The following is a 24,801-nucleotide window of genomic DNA, read 5'->3' on the forward strand; positions in this document are numbered from 1 at the left end:
TTGGTAATGCACATGCACTAGTCTAGACACATCATTATGAGCAATTCTGACTCATTTAGGACACAGGGTACAGTTCTCCACTTCAGTGCTGAACTTTGAATCATATCAACATCTTTCCTTGTACTGCTGTTGCCTGGCAGCTTGCACACAGCGACAGGAGCTCATGACTTGGATTGAGTACATCTCAGAAGTCTTGGCTGACTCCTTTAGGGGTCACACCCTTTATGACTTCTTGGATGTTCTCAACATCTTTACCCCACTTTGCCATTTTGCCCTTTGTTACTTCATTCAGAAATTACAGGTTCACCCAACTTCTGTCTTGCTTTGCCTTTTGGCATTATAATAGTAATTGTTGTATTCTCAGAGGACCAGAGGACTGTTCTGACCTTAGACAGAGATGTCTGGTGACAAATTTAATCTGATGGTTGCCATGTCTCAAACAAAGGGCAAGGTCAAGAAGACTGAACCTTCATGGTAACCTCGGCTGGTGTGGGAATTGAACCTATGCTGTCAATGTCACTCTGCATTGCAAACCAACCAACTAAGCTAACTGACTTCCCATTTAGAAGTTAAATTCTTGCCCCAGTTACCAGCACTGAACAGTCAAGGGGGCAGACGTGTTGTCGTACAAAACTGTGCCATTTCATTGTCACATCTCCAGCATGTTGCATCAGCTTACATCACAAATACACTGCTCATGCTTCAATAAAGTGTTCATGCCTTGAAAGTCTTGGAGTAGTCATCAGTCAAGCCAAGGAGGACTGTTGTCTGTCAAAAGGATGCTGCATGTTCAGTCAAAGGCAGCATTTGATATCAGTCCAGAGGCTTGAATACAGTCAGTCAGCCACATGGTACTGTAAGACCATAGAACATAGGTGCAGAATTAGGCCATTCAGCCCTAGTCTAGTCTCGTCCACCATTTGATCATGGTTGATATGCTTCTCAACCCCATTCTCCTGCCTTCTCTCCATAAGCCTTGATCTCAAACAAAAAAACGATCTATTTCAGTCTTAAATGCACTCAATGACTTGGCCTGTACAACCCTTTGTGGCAATAAGTCCCATATATTCACTGCTGTCCAGCTGAAGAAATTCCACCTCATGCCAGTTCTGAAGAGTCATCCTTTCACTCTGAGGCTATGCCCTCAGGTCCTAGTCTCTCCTACCATGTCCACTGTATCCAGGCCTCTCAGTATCTCAGTAGGATTGAGAGAACTGGTCTGTGTCAAATTAGCCCATGTAGCTTCATTCATAGAGCTGCACTTAGAACGAAAGTCAATCAAACGTGATGATATAATGAAGTTATACATTTATGAATATGAGACTCTGTTTCCAATAAAATATGAGCTGTGCCACTTATGTGCCCTCAGGAGCTTTCCTTTTTCATTTTCCTCCCATCGTTTGTACAGTTCAGAGCTTTTCATGGCTGGCAGTGATTGACCTGGACTTTAAATATGGTGCTGGTGGTGATTATCATGATAGTTCCCAGCACTGGTGAGTACTTCTGCTGGTGATGATTGCAAGATATTGCGAAAATAGCGCATACATATTGAGATGAGCAAGGGGAATTGGTTGAGAAAACATGCGAGAGCCCACAAAGAGAACCTGTCCTGAAGCTCCCTGAAATTGACACTGAGCTGATTTTTGGTAAAGTTTGACCTAATGTTTATTTTTCTGATTTTATGGAATGCATGTTTGCTCAGAAGACTAAAGTGGAATAATCTGGTATGAAATGTGACCTTTTGAGTTTTTTTCATGTAGAGAACATTAGTACATTGTACTAATCTGCTTTATATTTAAATACTCTTATTCTCATTCAACAGGTGGTGTTAAGCCATGTGCTTTAAACTGCTTGGCTGAAGGGTATAATTTTTACACTGAACGGTCCCCTGCAGTTATTGATGGAACTCGTTGCCATGCAGACTCACTGGACATCTGTATTAATGGAGAATGCAAGGTTGTACATACTCTATTGTCAAATAATTCAGAACTTGTAACATATTTCCTTAAGAGTCCCCTTTCCAATCAACAGCACATTTTTCTCATAAAGTATAAACTGTTATTCTCTTCAAGATTTGATATTCTTGCGATTCTGTCCTGATGAGTAAAATGCAAAGTGCTTCAATGGCGTGTCTTTTTCCAGCAATACTCAAGTATTGTACCCTAACAACTATTACATAGTGGGGATGGCACAGTGGTTCAGTGGTTAGCACCGTTGCCTCAAAGTGCTAGGGACCTGTGTTTGACTCCATCCATGGGTGACTATGTGTTGAGTATGCACATTGTCTCCCTGGCTGTGTGGGTTTCTTCTGGGTGATCCTGTTGCCTCCCAAAATCCAAAGATGTGGGGTTAGGTGGATTGGCAGCATCCGAGGAGCAGGAAGGACTGAGGAAGGCTTTTGCCTGAAACGTCGATTTTCCTGCTCCTCGGATGCCACCTGACCTGCTCTGCTTTGTCAGCACCACTCTAATCTTGAGTCTAATCCAGCATCTGCAGTCTTCACTTTCACCGGGTTAGGTGGATTGGCCATGCTGAATTGCCTGCAGTGTCCAGGGATATGCAGGCGAGGTGGATTAGCCATTGGAATGCAGGGTTACAGGGATAGGGTGGGTCTGGGTGGGGCTGCTCTTTGAAGGGTCAGTGTGGACTCGATGGGCCAAATGCCTGTTTACACACTGTGATAGGTATTTCAGGGAGAAAGATTCACTCTAGATGTCTTGGTAGCTGTGCTTAACCTAACAGACACTTACACTAATTAAGGGGAATGCTTTAGAAGGTCTACAGCTCTAGTTATGCTATAACATCGAGGATGAAATGAGATTTCAGTTATTTTTTAAATAGAGATAGAATTTAGCTTATGTGACTCAGTGATCATTTCTGTTGAGCTGTGTTACTAATATCCTCTAAACATGATCCCCATTGAAAAGAAATCTATTGTTGCAATTTATATTTGGCAAAGAGACAAATACAGTATCATTCATGCTACTTATTAGTAAATTGTTTGACGGAGAAGTAATGGTTTGTGTGTTTTTCTCTCTCTCTGAATGGCTTTAGTGAATCAGTCCATGAATAAATGTTGCCCTTTAACAGCTAGATTATAAAAAGTGATTGGCTGAAAAATTTGCTACAGAAGCCAGAGGCCCTCTGAGTAGGTATGTAATGCTTCCGGCTGTGTCTGGCGCAACTTATATGGTGCCCCATTGCTGGAAAGAGAGAGCATGCTGTGCGTGTGCTGAATATATTCCAGCTGGCCAGTCTGTGCTGTCAAGCAGCCGTTCCAGTGGATTTGACGCACTTGTTCTATATGCACTGGGCTGCACATCTCATGAATGTATTCTCTTGTCACTCTAAGTTGAGCGCATTTATTTCCGAAAGGAGCATCTCTACTGGTGCAATTTAAAGGCCAGCCTTTCAGCCTTCAGGGGAGGTGATCTTGAGTAATGTTTGCTATTAGAACATCTGTGAAAGTGCATGGAGAATTTTTAATGGTGAAGTGGTAAGTCTCTGGATTTGGGGAACAGTACTGCTACATCTTCATGGGGAGATAATAGGATTTATAACCACACAAAAGCTACAACAGACATTGAGACTGTAGATCTAGAGCCTCTGGTGTAAGACGAGGAGGCAGGGAGGGGACATTGGGATTCCTTTGTTCTGGATGAGCTGTATGTGAGCACCTATTCAAACTCTGGCTCCCTTAGGATAGTGTCTCCACATCCATTGCTACCAGGTGCCCCTATCATTTGCAGTGTTCTGTTGCAGCACCCTCTTGTCCAGAATCTTACATTGGAAGCCATTAGCAGAAGCCCTTCATTATATTTTTATCAAACAATGCATCTAATTATAATTCTAAATTATAAGTGAAAATAAAGTATTCCCTTCGTGCTTGTCCCGTAGATGTCCTCGTCTGTCCTAGTGTTCCAATGCAATGCTATCTCAGTGCTGCGAGTGGGAGGCTGCTATGTTCAGTGATGAATCTGCAGGTGACTGTGCAGGACAGTTTTAAACAGCTCTGGGACTTGAGATCCCAGCTTTAGTTGCACCACCTCAGATTATGTGACAGTGGTTGGACTAGCTATGAGAGGGGTAATGGCAAGAGTAGTGGTGGAGTGGCTGTGGTGAGAGCATGACTATTGTCATCTTGGTTTATATCTTCGAGGAGAAAGTGAGGACTTCAGACGCTGGAGATCAGAGCTGAAAATGTGTTGCTGGAAAAGCGCAGCAGGTCAGGCAGCATCCAAGGAACAGGTGAATCGACGTTTCGGGCATAAGCCCTTCTTCAGGAATGAGGAAAGTGTGTCCAGCAGGCTAAGATAAAAGGTAGGGAGGAGGGACTTGGGGGAGGGCGTTGGAAATGCGATAGGTGAAAGGAGGTCAAGGTGAGGGTGATAGGCCGGAGTGGGGTGGGGGCGGAGAGGTCAGGAAGAAGATTGCAGGTTAGGAAGGCGGTGCTGAGTTTGAGGGATTTGACTGAGACAAGGTGGGGGGATGGGAAATGAGGAAACTGGAGAAATCTGAGTTCATCCCTTGTGGTTGGAGGGTTCCGAGGCAGAAGATGAGGGGCTCTTCCTCCAACCGTCGTGTTGCTATGGTCTGGCAATGGAGGAGTCCAAGGACCTGCATGTCCTTGGTGGAGTGGGAGGGGGAGTTGAAGTGTTGAGCTACGGGGCGGTTGGGTTGGTTGGTCCGGGTGTCCCAGAGGTGTTCTCTGAAACGTTCCGCAAGTAGGCGGCCTGTCTCCCCAGTATAGAGGAGGCCACATCGGGTGCAGCGGATGCAATAGATGATGTGTGTGGAGGTGCAGGTGAATTTGTGGCGGATATAGAAGTATCCCTTGGGACCTTGGAGGGGGGAGGTGTGGGCGCAAGTTTTGCATTTCTTGCCATTGCAGGGGAAGGTGCCAGGAGTGGAGGTTGGGTTGGTGGCGGGTGTGGACCTGACGAGGGAGTCACAGAGGGAGTGGTCTTTTTGGAATGCTGATAGGGGAGGGAAGGGAAAGATATCCCTGGTGGTGGGGTCCGTTTGGACGTGGCGGAAATGACGGCGGATGATACGCTGTACATGGAGGTTGGTTGGGTGGTAGGTGAGGACCAGTGGGGTTCTGTCCTGGTGGTGGTTGGATAGGCAGGGCTCAAGGGCGGAGGAGCGGGAAGTGGAAGAGATGCGGTGGAGGGCATCGTCGACCATGTCTGGGGGGAAATTGGGGTCCTTGAAGAAGGAGGCCATCTGGATTGTACGGTTCTGGAACTGGTCCTCCTGGGAGCAGATGCGGCAGAGACGAAGGAATTTGGAATATGGGATGGCATTTTTACAGGGGGCAGGGTGGGAGGAGGTGTAGTCTAGGTAACTGTGGGAGTCGGTCGGTTTATAGTAAATGTCCGTATTGATTTGGTCACCAGAGATAGAAATGGAAAGGTCTAGGAAGGGGAGGGAGGAGTCTGAGATGGTCCAGGTGAATTTGAGGTCGGGGTGGAAGGTGTTGGTAAAGTGGATGAACTGTTCAACCTCCTCGTGGGAACACGAGGCAGCGCCGATACAGTCATCGATGTAGCGGAGGAAAAGGTGGGGGGGTGGTGCCAGTGTAGCTGCAGAAGATGGACTGTTCCACATATCCTACGAAGAGGCAGGCATAGCTGGGGCCCATGCGGGTGCCCATGGCTACTCCTTTGGTTTGGAGGAAGTTGGAGGATTGGAAAGAGAAGTTGTTCAGGGTGAGGACCAGTTCAGTCAGTCGAAGGAGGGTGTCAGTGGAAAGGTACTGGTTGGTACGGCGGCAAAGGAAGAAGCGGAGGGCTTTGAGTCCTTTGTGATGGGGGATGGAGGTGTACAGGGACTGGATGTCCATGGTGAAGATAAGGCGTTGGGGACCGGGGAAGCGAAAATCATGGAGGAGGTGGAGGGTGTGGGTGGTCTCCTGAACGTAGGTGGGGAGTTCTTGGAGTAAGGACTAAGGACTAAGGACTAAGGGAACCCTCCAACCACAAGGGATGAACTCAGATTTCTCCAGTTTCCTCATTTCCCCTCCCCCCACCTTGTCTCAGTCAAATCCCTTGAACTCAGCACCGCCTTCCTAACCTGCAATCTTCTTCCTGACCTCTCCGCCCCCACCCCACTCCGGCCTATCACCCTCACCTTGACCTCCTTCCACCTATCGCATTTCCAACACCCCTCCCCCAAGTCCCTCCTTCCTACCTTTTATCTTAGCCTGCCGGATACACTTTCCTCATTCCTGAAGAAGGGCTTATGCCTGAAACGTCGATTCTCCTGTTCCTTGGATGCTGCCTGACCTGCTGCGCTTTTCCAGCATCTTGGTTTATACTCAACATTGTTACTACTACTCTCATGGAGCAACAACTCACCAATCCCACTGATCTACTGCCTTGGACAACCTTGAAATCCTGCCTGCCCCTTGGAACACTGATAACCACAGGCCATGATGACAGCGGTATGAACCTGCAAGACAAAGACATATAATTGTTGACCTCCAAGTGAGCTTCCACTGCAACATTAAGGTTTGGGGTAGCTGCTGTCAGTGCTGCAATGTGTCTGCAAGTGCTGTGAAGGGGTTTTAGCCATCATTTTAAGGTAGACAAGATGGGCTCCAAACTCTGTACCAAAGTGAAGCGAGACTCCACTATGTACTCTGCTAGTAACAGGACGCTGTCTGCAGGTCTGCCAATGCTCCAAGTATCTTGGTATGTCTAATGAGGTAGTGTGTATTTTTTTATATATACAAAATATATACCACCTCGTCAGTACCTTGCAGGACAATTTCAAGCAGCTCTGAGCATTAGGAGCCCAGCTTTGGGCTCCAGAAACAGCAGCACTTCAACATAAACAACCCCTTAGCATCTGAGATGCTCCCATCAATATGGCCACCCTAATCCACCTGTAAACTGGCACACTTTTCTATCTTTTCCCCTTGCTTCAGCCCAGTCATGTCCTGTGCAGATCACAATTTGAACTAACCCTGTAAAGTATGCACATTACCACTACCTGAGCTGGTGACAACTCTCCTTCATCAATGCTATTGTATTGCTCTCTCCTCTCATAAAGCTGCTGTAAGTGGTCAGTGGTATCTAAAAGCAAAATATCAAAAGTGAAAGATTGGGATGTGTGAAAGTTGGATATGTTAGAAGCAACGATAACAACTTCCTGCATATTTTGCCAAATAGGATGAGGGTGAGGAAGGAGTTGAGAAAGTGCATAAAGCAAGAGGGTAGGTCATCCTCAACGTTCTGCCTGAGGCTAGATGCCAGAAGGTCCTTTGCGGCTGGACCCACAATATAAAGAACCATCTCCTTTCTTGGGTTTTTGGAGATACAGATATCATTGGCCCCTATTTTCTGCTCAGCTTCTTTGTGCTCCCAACCTTCCAATTAATGTTGTAACCACAATATTTGTATGGCTGTTCCAGTCAAGGTTCCGTCAATGATAATCGCAGGATGCTGATGGGTGGGCATTCAGATATGATAATTGTATTGACTGTCAAGAGGAGATTGTTAGATTCACTTGGATTGGATGTGGTCATTGCCTGATCCATATATAACACAAGTGTTTCTCCTCTTGTTCTTTTCCTTTCAGAGAGGTCTCATGACCTCTCTTTGCCTATAGAGGCTCCAGTGCAGTATTTGTGAAACTGGAAGCCTCAATGTTCTCTGTTGCTTTACATGGATCGGTCCTATTTGCAGCCAGTGTAAGTGCAGACAGCCAGCAAAAGCTCCCTTCCACTGTGTGCTGCTCCACCTTAAGAGGGACAGGCTACCTTGAAGAGGAGGTAAAAACAATGACTGCAGATGCTGGAAAGCAAATACTGGATTAGTGGTGCTGGAAGAGCACAGCAGTTCAGGCAGCATCCAATAAGCAGCGAAACAGAGTGGCTGCATCACATTATCAGTTTCCTGTTGACACTTAAGCAGCTAACAACACTAACCACACTCTGGCCAACATTATAATCATTTGCACAAGAAGGCAGCATGAGGTTTGTGTGCTGTCTGTCTGAACAGAAATGAATGCAAGCAGAATATAAATCACCACGCATCTCTGCACACCAAAAGCTGAAAACTGACCATAATGAAATTTTAGTCTGAATGTCTCCCCAGTGTTTAGGAAGAAAAACTCTTATTTTACAGAAAAGTTGTAGAATTCAGCAACATTGCAAACTGCATGCCTTTCACTGGTTCCATACCATCTACAACCCTCGGGCTGAATCAAAGTAAATGACTTTGCAATAATGTAATGCAGGTTCACAAGAGATTTACTTCCAGCAATAAGCAGACATTCCTTGTCAAGGTTAAGGAGGCTTAAATTGTCGATTTACACACTTTAAAGCACTTAAACTATGTCTTCACACTAACTCATAGAAGCATCAGAAAGTTTGATGTAAAAAAACACGCACACTTTATGGTACTTACTACAAAAGCAGCCACCACAAAGCTTAAAACTAGGTGGGAATGACAGGACCTTTCCTGCCACTGCATAGTAATCTGTAAGTCCGTTGTGGATCTACAAGTGACACAAGATAAACTGCACCTGCATGGCCTCCACAAGGTTCACACACAGAACAAATAAATACTGCAGATAGCCACAGGGAACAACAAATGTTCCAAACATCATGTTTCTCTGCTCTGTTATATTGTTAAGTCTCAAGAAATATTTCTGGATGTTTCACTAAGGATTAGGTTAGTTCTACAAGAAAGTTCTTGTAAGTGTTTATTTTGGTGAAAGAAATGTTGCAGCAGTTACTGCTCAAAATGTTTGCCACAAATGGGAAAAGGTCACATTTTAATTGCTGGATCTCAGTGCTATCCTGTGTTTTTCTTCTCTATCAAACAAGTATACATAAGGAGTAAAGAGCAAGGGTTAGCTCTTTAGTCTGACATTATCAATATATTTCCATAGTGGTTAAGCTTAACTGCTGAATGATATAATTCAGGTGATGGAAGAACAAATCCAAATTCTGAAGGTCTCCTATATTATATTCTTTTAGAGAGTCACAACGTTCAAGTGAACAGCGTTTTTATAAAATAATGTCTTTATGTTATTTTGGTTCTCTCTTCCTTTCTGCTCCCATATACCCAAAGAGACCAAGATATTAATTTTACAATTGTCAAGTCAACACTATCAATAAAAAAATCAATATGAAACTAAAAGCAATACAATATTTTAGTTAACCGGTAAGAATGAAATTCAATGCCCAGAAATTAACATTGTGGCTATGTAAACTGTGCACATTCAATATTTCACTTGCCATTTTAAAAGTATTGCCCAACAGTTAGAAGTTCGACTGGCAGTGTTCTACAATACAAATCTTCACTTATTATTGTTTCTGGAATTTTCTTTTCTGATCTAATCTGCTCCAAAGTATAAGCTTCTGTCCTCTTTCTTACCTAAAACTTCAAGGCAAAGAATTGAATTTAATAAATGCAATGGCCCGTACCTCTGGCTGTGCAGATTTTGTCTCACCTTTATGACATGCTAAATAGTTTCAGAGAAAGATTTTAAATCAAACTCCTCAATTACTTAAACATTACATCATTCTTAATAAAATCACATTTGCACATGCCGGAGGTCATTGCTTTGATCAGAGCTCGATCATATTGGACCTTACAAATCACTCTTGCAGTGTGAGCATTGAAGAGGTATATTTTAAGAAGGAGTCTGGACAAAGCATGAGACTGTTGTGTTTAGGTCATTGCGTATATGATCTATGTACATGTGATGCCAGACAAAATTACTGACCTGAGCTCAGCAACATGCAGACATAATCAACACAACAGTGCTCCCATACATACAATGCACACATACAATGAGATTTGTCTATGAAACTCTTTTTATGTACTCATATGACCACTTGGGTTAACTCTGCTAATGGTTGACCATCACTGTTAACTTGGCAGATTTACCTATTGGCTGATCCAACTGACCAGGAATACCCTCAGAGTTGAATTATGTTGAGTTGATTGATCTCAGTAGAGTAGTTTTAGGGGTATGATAGAAGACATCAGTGTCTTAAACTCAGGAGCTTTTGTTCTTGATAAACATTCAATGACAAATGTTGGAAGAGAGCATGTATCAATATTAAGTGAGGAAAGGAACAGCCCCCATTCTAATACTGCTCTCTCACCAACCCTATCAACTGATCAATACATACTTCTACTTAAGTCTGACACATGAATAATGGCTTGGAACCAGTATTGGACGAGGGTGGACAAAGCTAAAAATCACACAACACCAGGTTATAGTCCAAGCAGTTTATTTGGAAGCATTAGCTTTTGGAGCGCTGCTCTTTTATCAGGTGGTTGATGAAGGAGCAGTGCACCGAAAGCTAGAACATGAATAATAGACACTGAATCAAGGTACCATGGAATAGGTCATGGCCAGTGTATGCTTCAATAGTGTGGAGCTAATGAATTCACAACAATAGGGAGGAAAACGTATATTTAAATTTAAGTATACAAAGATGACATAACCTTATCTTTTGGCAATGATACATAACATCTGCTTTATAATTAATGCTTTATATGGTTTTGTCTACATGAGTTAGCAATAAATCGTTTCTATTATTTCAACAGTATCAAAATGATAAGTCAGCTGTTTTGATTTACCTGTTTCTTTGTGTCCAAAGCATGTAGGGTGTGATCATATTTTGGGATCTGATGCAAAAGAAGACAGATGTCGCATTTGCGGGGGTGATGGAAGCACTTGTGAAGCAGCGGAAGGTCTATTCAATGATTCTCTGCCTCGGGGAGGTAGGTGGACATAGCCACAATTCAGCAATCAGAGCAGAACATTGAATATCAGCATGAAATGTTCCTTTTCCATGGAGTTAAATGATTTATGACAGTCAAATGACTTTTTGATTAAATGAAAGTGTTTGTAATGTGCCAATTTTAAAACCCCAGGGCATTACTGCTTTGCTGTGAAAAGTGGACTGGCTTGACAGGTAATCAAAACATTACTCCTACCTGGGGCCTGTTTCCTTAGAATATCAAATGATATCCAGTCAAGCATGACTAATAGCTTGTCTTACTTTCAGCAGAAGGTATTGGGTATGGAAACAGGTAATATATTTTCCTGATTGCCTTGCTATGATTCCATTACATCCTCGCGACTTACACGTGGATATTTTGAATATCTGCTGTATCTCGTGAAAACATCACAACTTTCAATGAGCTTTCAGGCTTAAAAAGTAAGACCTGCTTACCTGTTGGTAATTCATGATCTTAACCATTCAAAATGGTTTCATAAAATCACAAGCACAGAGAAAGCTTTCCAGCTTTTCTATTCAAGTCTTCTGTCATGGTGCTCAATTGTTTTGTTTCTCATTCCATGGCTGAAGGTTTAGGTCAGATCATGCTGGATCAAGAGTTGTTATGCAGCCTTGCATTGATTTCCAGGAGCAGACAGTGCTGCAGCCAATGTTCTCTAGCTACCCAGCACCTCTGTAGAAAGCAGGAGGCTGGAAGAACACAGCAAGCCAGGCAACATCAGGAGGTGGAGAAGTCTGTCTGGCTTGCTGTGTTCTTCCAGCCTCCTGTTTGTCTACCTTGGATTCCAGCATCTGCAGTTTTTTTGTCTCTAACCCAGCAGCTCTGAGCACAAATCAGTTCTATCACATTATCATGTATGCATTCCCATACTGAAGTTTAGAGGGTTCACAAACTTAAAGGAATAAGTTACACAAAGGAAAGCAGAAAAATTAGAAGTAATGTTGATGGGTCAGCTACTAGCACGGTCTACTTTAATCTCTTCATTGATATCATTGAGTAATACTGTGCAGGGTGTACACAGCATGGGTCTTGGGGGAATAAACAGTCTGTAAGTGATGCTACATATATTTAACTTCATACCCACGTCAGTGACTGTTTGTGTGATGATCTCTGGTATCAGTCCTAAACGTAGATGAACATATCTGAAATTCTTATTTTGACCGAGAGGAGGGTATGAAGAAGGGCTGAAGAAGGGCTCATGCCCGAAACGTCGATTCTCTTGCTCCTTGGATGCTGCCTGACCTGCTGCGCTTTTCCAGCAACACATTTTCAGCAAGAGGAGGGTATTACTCATTCAATGCTATTTAGTCTGGACTGTGCAGCTTACTATAGTAATTCAAGTTCTCTGCAATGCATAATTTGATGCAGTCATGTAAGACAGGATTCAGAGATTTAACAACACATACGATTCGCAGGACTGCTTTCAGAAAACAGGCAGTCCTAAAACTATGGAGTTCAGTAGACAAATAGGGCTAATTCTGTCCAGTTCAGAGATCAAAAAGTCCTAACATTTTGAAGTAAAGTGAATTCACAGTGCAAACATTATGGAGTTCAGGGAACATGAGTGCTCACACTGGCGTTCGGGAACATGAGTGCTAGCACTCTGGCGTTCCGGGAACATGAGTGCAAAGACTATGGAGTTCTGAGAATGCATAGCACTCACATAACTCTTTATTAGCCAACCAGGCCAGAATTTATTATTCATCTCAAATTGCTCTGATGTGAGCTACTTCCTTTAACCTCTGGAGTCCTGTCAGAGGGGAGTTCCAGGATCTTGACTCAGCAATGATAAAAGAATAGCAGTATGTTTCCAAGTCTAGATGATGTGTGGCTTGAAAAGGAAATTGTACGTTCTCATCTATCTGCTGCCCTTGACTTCTATCTGGTAGAGGTTGTGTGTTTGGAAAATGTTCTCTGAGGAGCCTTGGCGACTTACTGCAATGTGTCTTATGAATAGGACATATAATTGCCATAGTGCTTTAGTAGTGCTTTGGTGGGCGGCACGGTGGCACAGTGGTTAGCACTGCTGCCTCACAGCGCCAGAGACCCGGGTTCAATTCCTGCCTCAGGCGACTGACTGTGTGGAGTTTGCACATTCTCCCCGTGTCTGCGTGGGTTTCCTCCGGGTGCTCCGGTTTCCTCCCACAGTCCAAAGATGTGCAGGTCAGGTGAATTGGCCATGCTAAATTGCCCTTAGTGTTAGGTAAGGGGTAGATGTAGGGGTATGGGTGAGTTGCGCTTCGGCGGGGCGGTGTGGACTTGTTGGGCCGAAGGGCCTGTTTCCACACTGTAGGGAATCTAATTGAATCTAATCTAGAGAAGAATGTAAATGTTGAAGTGGTGCCATTGAAGCCAGATGCTTTCTCATGGATAGTGTCAAGTGCCTTGCATTTTATTGAAGCTGCATCAATCCAGACAAGTTGACAGTATTCCATGACATGTCTGCTATGTTTCTTATAAATAATGGAAAAGCAATGCGAGAGACAGATCAGTTATTCACTATAGAATTCATAGCCTCTAACCTACTGTTGTAGCCACAATATTTGCATGGCTGGTTAAGTTCAGTTTCTGGTCAATGGTAAGCTCCAGGATTTTGATATTGTAGGATTCAGTTATAGTAATGCCATTGAATGGGGAGATATTTCAAGTTCCTCTTTCTGGAGATTGTCACTGCCTGGCACTTATGTGGCACAAATGTTGCATGCCACTTATCCACCCAAGCATGAATGTTGTCCATGCCTTGTTGCAAATGGCCACAGACTGCTTCAGTTGCCAAGGTGTCGTAAGCAGTGCTGACCATTGTATGATCATCAGACAACATACCACTTCTGATCTTTTGATAGAGAAGAGGTCATTGATGAAGCAGCTGAAGTTAATTGGACCTAGGACATTGGCCTGAGGAATTCCTTCAGAGATGAGATGTCCAATGTTCAACAACCACAATAATCTTCTGTTGGGCTGGTATGATGCCAATCAATAGAGAAACTTGCCCCAATTCCCATTGATTTCAGTTTTGTTAGGGCTCTTGATACCACATTCGGTCAATTGCTTTCTCAGTGTCAAGGGCAGTCTCTCTCACCTCATCTCTGGAGTTCAAGTCTTTGTCCATGTTTGGATCAAGGCTGTAATGAGGTCAAGGACCAAGTGAACCTGGTGGAACCCAAACTGAGTGTCAGTAAACAGATACTCAATAAGCAAGTGCTGCTTGGTGCCCTGGTGGTGATACTGTCCGTTGTTTTACTGATGATTGAGAATGGATTGATAAGGCACCAATTGACTAAATTGAATTTGTTCTACTTTATGTATATCAACTTATGTAGGAAATTTCCCATCTTGTTGAATAGTTGCTAGTATTCTGCACTGGTGTTGAATAGCTTGGTTCAAGGACACAGCTAGTTCTGAAGCACAAGTCTTCACATTAATCCTGGAACGTTGTCAGGGCCCTTATCCTTTAAAGTATCCAGTCTCTGAGTTTAGATAGTGCACAGCATGAACACATTTTGATTGAGAAAGAAAATGCTTTGTTGGCCTTCATAGTGAAATAACACAAGGAGAGGTACAGGGATATCTTGCTGCAATTATATGGTGTGGCTACATCTGGAATATTGTGTACAGTTTTGGTGTCCTTATCTGAAGAAGGATGTTCTTGTTATGGATGGTGTGCAATGAAAGTTTACCAGATTGATTCCTGGGATGGCTGTACTGATATCTGGAGAGAGACTGGATCAATTAGGACTATACTCACTGGCGTCTAAAAGAGGAATCTCATAGAAACTTATAAAATTCTAACAGGATTAGATAGGGTAAATGCAGGAAGAATGTTCTCCATAACCAGAGTAAGTACAGAATCATTTATCATTGTTTAAGGTTAATGGGTAGGCTATTTAGGACTCAGATAAGATGTTACTCCACCCAGACAGCAAGTGGGCCTTTAGAATTCAGTGCAACAGAAAGCAGCTGAGGTCAAGGCATTGAATGTTTTCAAGAGTGAGTTATAGTTCTTCGGAGTAAAGAGATCAAATGATATGGAGAGAAAGCAGGAACAGGGTTGGATAATCAGCCATGATCATGTTGAATGAGGGCAGCAGGTTCAAAGGGCCAAATGGCCTATTCCTGATTACATTTTGTAAATTTCTGTGTAAAAAGGAGTAGCCACAGAGAGATATTAATATCAAGATCTGAGTGGACGAATAGTTAATGCAGATCAGCAATCAAATTGATGGGTCCATGAATAAGCCAAGCTTACGTTTTGAGATGAATATGAATTCTCTAGAATCCCATACCAGAGTTAAAATATTAACTCCTTCTCCCTGTACAGATCATACCAAACCTGTTGAGTTTCTTTGTGTTTGTTCATGTTATGCTGAGAGACAGCTCAGGCCGAATGAAAACATCAGTTTGAGAAAAAGAAAGAAATACTTACAGAAGAGTTAACAATAAGGTCATGGCCAGATGGAGGAATGCAAATTTTGCAGAGTTCATCACGCAAAAGAAAGCAAAACAGAGTGGGGAAAGCAATGCTCTAACTACAACAAGCTGAATCACTTTATACATAAGTGGTTAGCTAGAAACAAAGGAAACAAGCCTATAAAGATGGCTACCGGAGAGAGGTCAGCTGATAATTCTGATGAATTACTTTGTACCACACATCAGGTTGAAAAGTGAAAAATGGCTTGTGACTGTTAGAATGATGACTACAGAAGGGGAGCATAAAGTTAATGTGAAGTTCATTGAAATTATACTTTGTGCAACATCATGACTTTCAGAGATCTGTGCAAAGTTGTCAAAAAATGAAACCCTCAAAGGCATGGAAAGTAGTACAGACCAAGGAGTAATATCATACTGCACCCAAAGTAACTTTTTCAAGATCATGTCAAGTTGTTGTAACAAACATGAGTGACAAAGTCATAGTGAAACAACAGAAAACCAAACTTTATGTCAATAAAGGAGCCAAGTCATTGCCAGACCTGAGCACTGTAGAGCCAGTCAGAGCGCAAATATTCAGTGCTCTCTAGAAAAATCAACCCATCTAGCAACTGGGACCTGTATCACCCCAACCATATGCAGTGAATGTGAACAGCTAAATATGCCCTTGCAACTGCAGATGTCTTTATGTAAGAAGTAAAACTGTTCCTTGACTGCATGTAGCTGACAGGAAGAGGCATTCACAAAGTACAGAATTCTCAGTCCCAGAGGTCCACTATTCCCCAGTAAAAGAAATAGATCAGCAACAATAGTTGAATTGAATTGAATTTGCCACAGGAATAACACCACACAGAGAAGTAAAATCACTCTACAAATAGGCAGATACCAGAGGACAGTCACTGAAAGATCTGTATAATTTACATTACCTTGTTAAAGGCAGAACAACAGCCTCCAAGGACTGCAGCAATTCACAAGGACAGTTGACAACTACCTTCTCTAGCACAAATAGAGATGCGCGATAGATGCCGACCTAGTTAACGATACCCTCATCCTACTAACAAAGTTTTAAAAAGATTGTGTGTGTGATGAATCTGCAGTGACTGACTAAAATTTTTTATTTACTCACAGAATGTAGGCATCCCTAGTTAGCCTTGAGATGAGCTGCCTTCCTGAACTTTCTCAGTCCATTTTCTGTAGGTAGACCCTTGGAATATTGTGTTCAGTTTTGGTCACCTTGTTACAGGAAGAATGACATCAAACTGGAAAGAGTGCAGAGGAAATTTACAAAGATGTTGCCTGGATTCAATGGTCTGAGTTATAGGAAGAGGTTGAAAAAGCTAGGACTTTTTTCTTTAGAGCATAGGAGACTGAAGGGGGACCTTATCAAGGTGTATAAGATTGTGAGAAGCATGGATAGGGTGAATGCACTCAGTCTTTTTCCCCCCAGGGCTCAAGAATCGAGGATTAGAGGGCAACAGTTTAAAGGTAGAGGGAAAAGAATAAAACAGAACCTGAGGGGCAATTCTTTACACAAAGGGTAGTACACTTATGGAATGAGGTGCCACGGAAGTGGTTGAGGTGGGTACGTTAACAAAATTTAAAAGGATCTGGACTAATGTATGCATAGGAAAGGATTAGAAGGATACGGGTCAAGTGCAGGGAGATGGGATTAGTATGGATGGATATTTTGGTCGACATCGACCAGTTTGGGTCAAAGGGCTGTAGGACTCTATGACCAACAATGCCATTTAATGTATTGTTTTGTTTGTGTATGATCATTTTATTTCTAACCATGTATATTGGGTAACTTTCAAAATGTGTAACTACACATGGTAGTGCATGTAGGTTTTGGTTATTCATAAAAAAAGGGAAGGTTTGGAGGAATGTAATTGTAGCTAATGTAAGCATTTAATTTAGGTATGTTGTGACACATTTCTGAGATAAATGGTTAACCATGGTTAAGCATTATACTGAAAGAAAAATACCAGGCAATATGGCAAGGAGTAGTGGTAAGCCAGAGGATTGAGAAAATTTTAAAAACCAACAAAAGACAACCAAAAATATAATTAAGAGGAAGGAAATGAACTTTGAGGATAAACTTGCAAGTAATATCAAGACAGACAGCAAAAACATCTTTAAATTTAAAAAAAGGAAGAGAGAAGTCAAAGTGATTTCAGGCCCCTTAGAAAATAAAGCTGGAAAAATAATAATGGGGATCTAGGAATTGACAGAGGAGTTGAATAAATAACAAACACAAACAAAAACAGAAGTTGCTGGAAGGAAATACGCAGAGAAAAAATGAGGTACGAAGGTAAACTGGCCAATAATATAAATGAGGATAGTAAAAGCTTTTTTAGGTATGTGAAAGGCAAAAAATGGTTAAGACTAAAATTGGGCGCTTGAAGACAGAAACAGGGGAATATATTACGGGGAACAAAGAAATAGCAGAAGAATTGAATTGGTACTTCAGATCTGTGTTCACTGGGGAAGACACAAGCAATCTCCCTAAGGTAACAGTGACTGAAGGACCTGAACTTAAGGGAATTTATATTTGCCAGGAATTGGTGTTGGAGAGACTGTTAGGTCTGAAGGTTGATAAGTCCCCGGGGTCTGATGGTCTACATCCCAGGGTACTGAAGGAGGTGGCTTGAGAAATCGTGGATGCGTTGGTGATTATTTTTCAGAGTTCGATAGATTCGGGAACAGTTCCTGCAGATTGGAGGGTGGCTAATGTTGTACCACCTTTTAAGAAAGGTGGGAGAGAGAAAGCAGGAAATTATAGACCAGTTAGTCTGACCTCAGTGGTGGGAAAGATGCTGGAGTCTATTATAAAGGATGAAATTACAACACATCTGGATAGTAGTAACAGGATAGGTCAGAGTCAGCATGGATTTATGAAAGTGAAATCATGCTGGACTAATCTTCTGGAATTTTTTGAGGATGTAACTCTGAAGATGGACGAGGGCGATCCAGTAGATGTAGTGTACCTGGACTTTCAGAAAGCTTTTGATAAAGTCCCACATAGGAGGTTAGTGAGCAAAATTAGGGCGCATGGTATTGGGGACAAAGTACTAACTTGGATTGAAAGTTGGTTGGCTGATAGGAAACAAAGAGTAGTGATAAACGGCTCCATTTCGGAATGGCAGGCAGTGACCAGTGGGGTACCACAGGGATCAGTACTGGGACTGCAGCATTTTACAATATATGTTAATGATATAGAAGATGGTATTAGCAATAACATTAGCAAATTTGCTGATGATACTAAGCTGGGTGGCAGGGTGAAATGTGATGAGGATGTTAGGAGATTACAGGGTGACCTGGACAAGTTAGGTGAGTGGTCAGATGCATGGCAGATGCAGTTTAATGTGGATAAATGTATGGTTATCCAATTTGGTGGCAAGAACAGGAAGGCAGATTACTACCTAAATGGAATCAATTTAGGTAAAGGGCAGTACAGAGAGATCTGGGTGTTCTTGTACACCAATCAATGAAGGTAAGCATGCAGGTACAGCAGGTAGTGAAGAAGGCTAAGAGTATGCTGGCCTTCATAACAAGATGGATGGAATATAGAAGTAAAGAGGTTCTTCTGCAGCTGTACAGGACCCTGATGAGACCACACCTGGAGTACTGTGTGCAGTTCTGGTCTCCAAATTGAGGAAAGACATTCTGGCTATTCAGGGAGTGCAGCGTAGGTTCACGAGGTCAATTCCTGGAATGGCAGGATTACCTTACACTGAAAGACTGGAGCGACTGGGCTTGTATACCCTTGAGTTAGAAGACTGAGAGGGGATCTGATTGAGACATGTAAGATTATTAAAGGATTGGACATTCTGGAGGTAGGAAACATGTTTCCGCTGATGGGTGAGTGCCGAACCAGAGGACACAGCTTAAAAATACGGGGTCGACCATTTAGGACAGAGATGAGGCGAAACTTCTTCACCCAGAGAGTGGTGGCTGTGTGGAATGCTCTTCCCCAGAGGGCAGTGGAGGCCCAGTCTCTGGATTCATTTAAGAAAGAGTTGGATAGAGCTCTCAAGGATAGTGGAATCAAGGGTTATGGAGATAAGGCAGGAACAGGATACTGATTAAGGATGATCAGCCATGATCATATTGAATGGTGGTGCAGGGTCGAAGGGCAGAATGGCCTACTCCTGCACCTATTGTCTATTGTCTATTGTCTATTGGAAAAGCAGGTCTGGCAACATGTGAAGAGAAATCAAAGTTAATGTTTTTGGTCTGATGACCATTCCTCAGAGTTAAATAAATACTTTGTATCAGCCTTCACTGTAGCAGACGCTAATGGCACCTCAATATTACTAAATATTAAATGTGCTAAAAGAAGGAAATACAATAACTATCACTAAAAAAATGTGCCAGAGAAACTAATGGGGCTAAACATTGAGGAAGTTCCCTGGACCTGATGGGATGCACCCCAGAGTATTAAAGGAAGTAGCTATGAGATAATGGACACACGGATAGAAATCTTCCAGGAATCCTTGGAATTCTAGAGAAAACTGCCAATGTATACCTTTAATTAAAAGGGAAGGAGACAAAAAATAGGTAACTACAGGCCAGTTAGCTTAACATTATTGGAAAATGTTAGAATCTCTGCCTATCATGTAAAGGATGGAATAGCAGAGCATTTAGAAATGCATGCATCAAGCAGAGTCAGCATGGCTTCATGAAGGGAAATCATGCCTGACAAATTTACTAGAATTCCTTGGGGTAACAAGCTTGATAGATAAAGGACAAGTAGTGGATGTAATATATTTGGATTTTCAGACAGTGTTTGATAAGGTACCACACATTAGGCAATCTAATAAGATAAGAATCCATGGTGTTGGAAGTCATATATCAGCATGGACAGAAGATTGGCAAACCAATAGACGACAGAGAGTTGGGATAAGTGAGTCATTATCAGGCTGACAACTGTAACTTGTGATGTGTCACAGGAATCAGTGCTGGGGCCACAATTATGTATAATGTATTTTATTGACCTGGATGGTAAAGTAAATACACTATAGCTAAGTTTGTGTATGTCACAAAAATAGGTGGGAATGCAAGTGGTGAGAATGACAGAAAGACTCTGCAGAAAGATATAGCCAGGTTAAGTGAGTGAGCAAAAACTTGGCATATAATGTGGGGAAAAGTGAGGTTCCTGCAGTGTCGCTAAGTGAAGATTCTGGAATTCCCTCTCTCATGGCATTGTGGATCAACCTACAGCAGGTGGACTGCAGTGGTCCAAGAAGGCAGCTCATCACCACCTTCTCAAGGGCAACTAGGGGAGACAGGCAATAAATGCTGGCTAGCCAGTGACATCCATGTCCCTAAAATAGATTTTTAAAATTATGCATTTTAGCAGGAAGAATACAGGAGCTAAATGTTATTTAAATGGAGAAAGACTGCAGAAAGCTATGGATCAGAGGGATTGGGATTCCTTGTTCATAAATCATACAAAGTTAGCATCTGTACTGAACAGGTAATAGGGAAAGCCAAAGGAGTGCTGGCCTTTATTTCAAATGGAATCAAAGATAGAAGTAGAGAGGTTTTGCCAAAACTGAACAAGGCACTAGTCAGACCACGGGTGAAATACTGTGAACAGTTTTGGACCCCATATATAATAAAAGCTATATTGAACGATTGCCTTATGACAAGAGTTTGAGTAAGTAGGACCTGTACTCATTGAACTAAAAAAGCATGAAAGGTGACTTTATTGAAATGTACAAGATTCTTAGAGGACTTGACAGGGTAAATGCAGAAAGATTGTTTCCCCTTGAGAGAGAGTCTCGGACCAGTGAGCATAACCTCAGAATGAGGAACAGCACAGAGATGAGGAGGAATTTCTTCTGTCAGAGGTTTGTGAATCTGTGGAATTCTTCACCACAGAGGGCCGTTGAGGCTGGGTCATTAAATATATTAAAGAATTAAGATAGACAGATTATTAATCAGAAAGAGAATCAAGGGTTTTGAGGGAAAAAAGCAGCTAAGTGGAGTTGAGTCATGAGCCATCAGTAATGATTTCATTGAACAATGGAGCAAACTCAATGGGCTGAATGGTCTATTTCTGCTTTTATGTCTTATGGTCCTATGGACTTGAACCTGGACCTTCTGGCTCAGAGAAAGTGAGAACTGCAGATGCTGGAGATCAGACTTGAGAGTGTGGTGCTGGAAAAGCACAGCAGGTCAGGCAGCATCCGAGGAGCAGGAGAATTGACGTTTTGGGCATAAGCTCTTCATCAGTTGCTGACTGACCTCTTGTGCTTTTCCAGCACTACACTCCCTACTCTCCCTTCTGGCTCAGAGGCAGGGACACTGCCACTGTGATACAAAGGCCCCAAAGACAATTGCCATGACATTTTCATGTGTTCTCTACCTCTCTGTATATGCTGTTGGGTGCAGTTAGCCATTCAACACACTTCACCTGTAACATTGTTTTTGGATATGTACTACAGAAGTTTGCATGCGATTGAGTTTGAGAGTCAAAGAAAAAATGTATTAAGATAGTTGAGTCTGAAGGTAACAAAGAGTTTGAGGCTGGTCCTACTTGGGCACTTTGTCTTAACCTCTGGATTTCAGGCCATCTGATGACATCACTTATGTGCATATGGAACATTTTCAGAGAAAACATTTTTATTACACTTTTGGGAGATTTGGGAGGCTATCCCTAATTGCCCAGAGTGTCATGGTGAGATGCCTTTTTGTATTTTTGCCATCTATGATGCTAGGCTTACAGCATTTTGTTTTTAGAAACAGAATCTTCCCGTTGCGACAGCCAAAATCTCTACTGTTTGTTTGGAAATCAGACTTCTCTGGCTCTTCCCTTGAGCTTACACCTTGTGACAGGGCAGGACTTCATCAACTGTGCCCCAGGTCATGTACATTGACTGAAGAACAATGTCTTAAGGATCTGAAGGCTGGATATGAGTTGCATACAGTTGGTGTGTCTCCCCATGACAGTGATGTTCACTCTCCAATATTTACAGTGGTGTACTAGAGCAGTCAGGTTACATGAGAATAGGGTAATTTTGTTTAACAGCAGCAGCCTTAAAGAGCTGCAACAGTCCTCACTCCCAACCCACCATTTGCTACAATGTTTTGTGTGCACAAGAAAAAGCTGAATTCGGAGAAGTCAACAATCTAATCTATAATTGTGGGAGCACACATTAATACTAGTTCTAATTACCCACAATCATGGGATTGGCCCGAACAGCAATTATACCAATAATTTGGTGATTGATTTTATTATGTGCACAGATTATGTGCTAACACAGCAGCTGTATTTTCCCATTTTGCTCTATTTGTCCTTTACAACCTTCACTCTGTACAAGAGAAATATGCAATCAAAGCAGAAAACAGATGGATTAGTTGGTAATTTAGAAGGATTGAGATAGGGTGTTATAATATATCCAGTTCTGCTGAATTTGATCTAAGACATGGACAAGAAATGACTGATTTGGGAGTGTGTGTGTGGGGGGGGGTGGGGGGAAGGTTGGGTGGGTAAAACGTTAGCTAAGTGACTAATAATCTTAGGCATGCAAACAGCAGATGCAGTTAAAGTCATTTTGTATCTAGTCAGCCAGAAAGCAAAAATGCGAAATTAATACCAAAAAAGTACACACAAGTAGTTGCATCCAGTACAATTTTCTTAAAGATCAGGATTGATGATGAAAGTTGGAACAAGTTGATCACGTTGTCTGCTGAATAATAAGCCCAGAAAAATATAAGCTCCATGAAAAGGTTCCATGTCAGTTAGGTTCATCAAAAAAACATTAAGCAAGACATGGATAATATGGACAAACTGCAGACCTAAATAAACTTCTGAGCTCAGCTTTTGAAAGTGCTGTTTTTACTCAATCCCACATATCTATGCAAAGTAACTGCCCAGTACTGTTGAAAAATATTGCAGATTCGGCAGATAATTAATCATGCAGAAATAAACAAATTATGGGTTTTAAAAATGGGTATTGGCCAAGATTGGCCCCATGTCTAGTAGGTATGGATACACAACACAACAGTATCTATATTGTGTCTCATTTATACCTATTTGAATTGTCGTTCACATAGTCTATAAGGGTGACTGAACTGGGAACAGAAATAAAAAATCTTTGGAATAATGGATGTTTTTCTGAGTTGGAATTAAGACAAGTTGGCAAGAAATCCATTTCACAGCTGCCTGTTTCCCATTTATAAAGGCTCTGCATTATGAGTTGTGCTCTGCTGTGCTGAACTGTGCCAGCAAAACCAGAATCTGTCACATTGGCTCAAATGACTTTTAGATATCCAGGGTGCCTGCCTTCAAACAGTGTTAGTTCATCACCTTAAATACAAATTTGAGGTCCTGCATTGGTTGTAGAATCCTGAATATGAAATTCAGGAACGTAGGTTTGGAGCTTGCACATTATTTGCCTTGTTGTATCAGGTGCTGAGTAGCCAAACCAACAATTCTTAACAGTATTACTGGAAGTCACTCAAGAAAAGCTCAGGAAATATTCAATTTTTAATTCACAAAAGAAACTCCAGGACACTGCATCACCTCACCATCTGCTGGCACTCCAGATTGCCAATTAACTGCGATCCCTGACCAGCAAGCAGCAGCTGAAAATTCATTTGATGGCCACAATTACTCACAACTATTATGTGAGATCTGATGCTGATTTGTCTCTGACCTCAGGACAATACAGACTGGTGCACTCAGCTATTGGGATACTGACTTTGCACTCATTTTCTATACAAGTCAAATTGCTTCACTATTGTTTAAAGAAGGGATTCTTTTTTCAGTTTGGGCTTAAATCAGCTGATGTTGCCAGTGAGTGGCCTAATATGAGCAAGGGATACATACTTAGAAGCCCAAAATTTCATGAACGTCTGAAACACTTAAAAGCAGCTGCCCCATTCATCTATTACTCTGCCCATGCTTATTAAAGACAGTCACCTATATCTTTGCCATTCCAATAGAAGTCAATATTAAAGGCATATGTCTTCAGCTAATCATATCTCATTAATATGCATCAAAGAGTCATAAAGTCGTTGAGCATAGAAGCAGGCCCTTCTGCCTGTTTATGCTAACCAACTAACACCAAAGTACACAACTCCCATTTCCCTGCATTTGGCCACAGATGGAGTACTGTGTGCAGTTCTCTGGATAGCCAACGATTCCCTGGCATTTTAAATACTTATCCAGAAGCTTCTTAAATGTTACAAAAGTAACTGCCTCCACCATCCTCTCAGGCCTACATATTCCATATTTCGACCACGCTCTGGGTGAATTTTCTTTTTCTCAGATGTTCCTCATTTGTTCCTCGTCTTAAACTTCTGCCCTCTGGTCTTGGACATGTCTGCCATGGGAAAAGGATTCTCACAATCTACTCTGTCTCTACCTGTCATAATTTTGGACACTCAATCAGGTTCACCCCAAAGCCTCCTCTGTACCAAGGAAGGCAAACCCAGCCTATCCAGCCTCTCCTCATAACTGAGGCAGGCAACATCCTAGTGAATCTCCTCTGCACCCTCTCCAGTGCAATCATGTCTTTCTGATAGTGTGGTGACCAGAACTGCACACAGTACTCCATCTGTGGCCGAACCAATGTTTTATAAAATTGTAACA

The 24,801-nt window shown here is 42.2% G+C and overlaps 1 protein-coding gene across 9 annotated transcripts in view; it reads left to right on the forward strand.

The window, feature by feature from the left end:
* adamts6 (ADAM metallopeptidase with thrombospondin type 1 motif, 6) overlaps positions 1-24,801 on the forward strand; it is a 339,528-nt gene that overhangs the window by 256,936 nt on the left and 57,791 nt on the right. For all 9 annotated transcript variants that reach the window (XR_011960687.1, XM_072570764.1, XM_072570790.1 and 6 more), the window contains 2 exons: positions 1,823-1,956; positions 10,628-10,751. Coding sequence is in view for 8 of the 9 variants with exons in the window: in XM_072570764.1 (XP_072426865.1) it covers positions 1,823-1,956; positions 10,628-10,751 (258 nt within the window). In the remaining variant the exon portion in view is untranslated. The remainder of the gene's footprint in view (positions 1-1,822; positions 1,957-10,627; positions 10,752-24,801) is intronic.

Source organism: Chiloscyllium punctatum, chromosome 1 (genome assembly GCF_047496795.1).
Source record: "Chiloscyllium punctatum isolate Juve2018m chromosome 1, sChiPun1.3, whole genome shotgun sequence".
Classification (NCBI taxonomy): domain Eukaryota; kingdom Metazoa; phylum Chordata; class Chondrichthyes; order Orectolobiformes; family Hemiscylliidae; genus Chiloscyllium; species Chiloscyllium punctatum.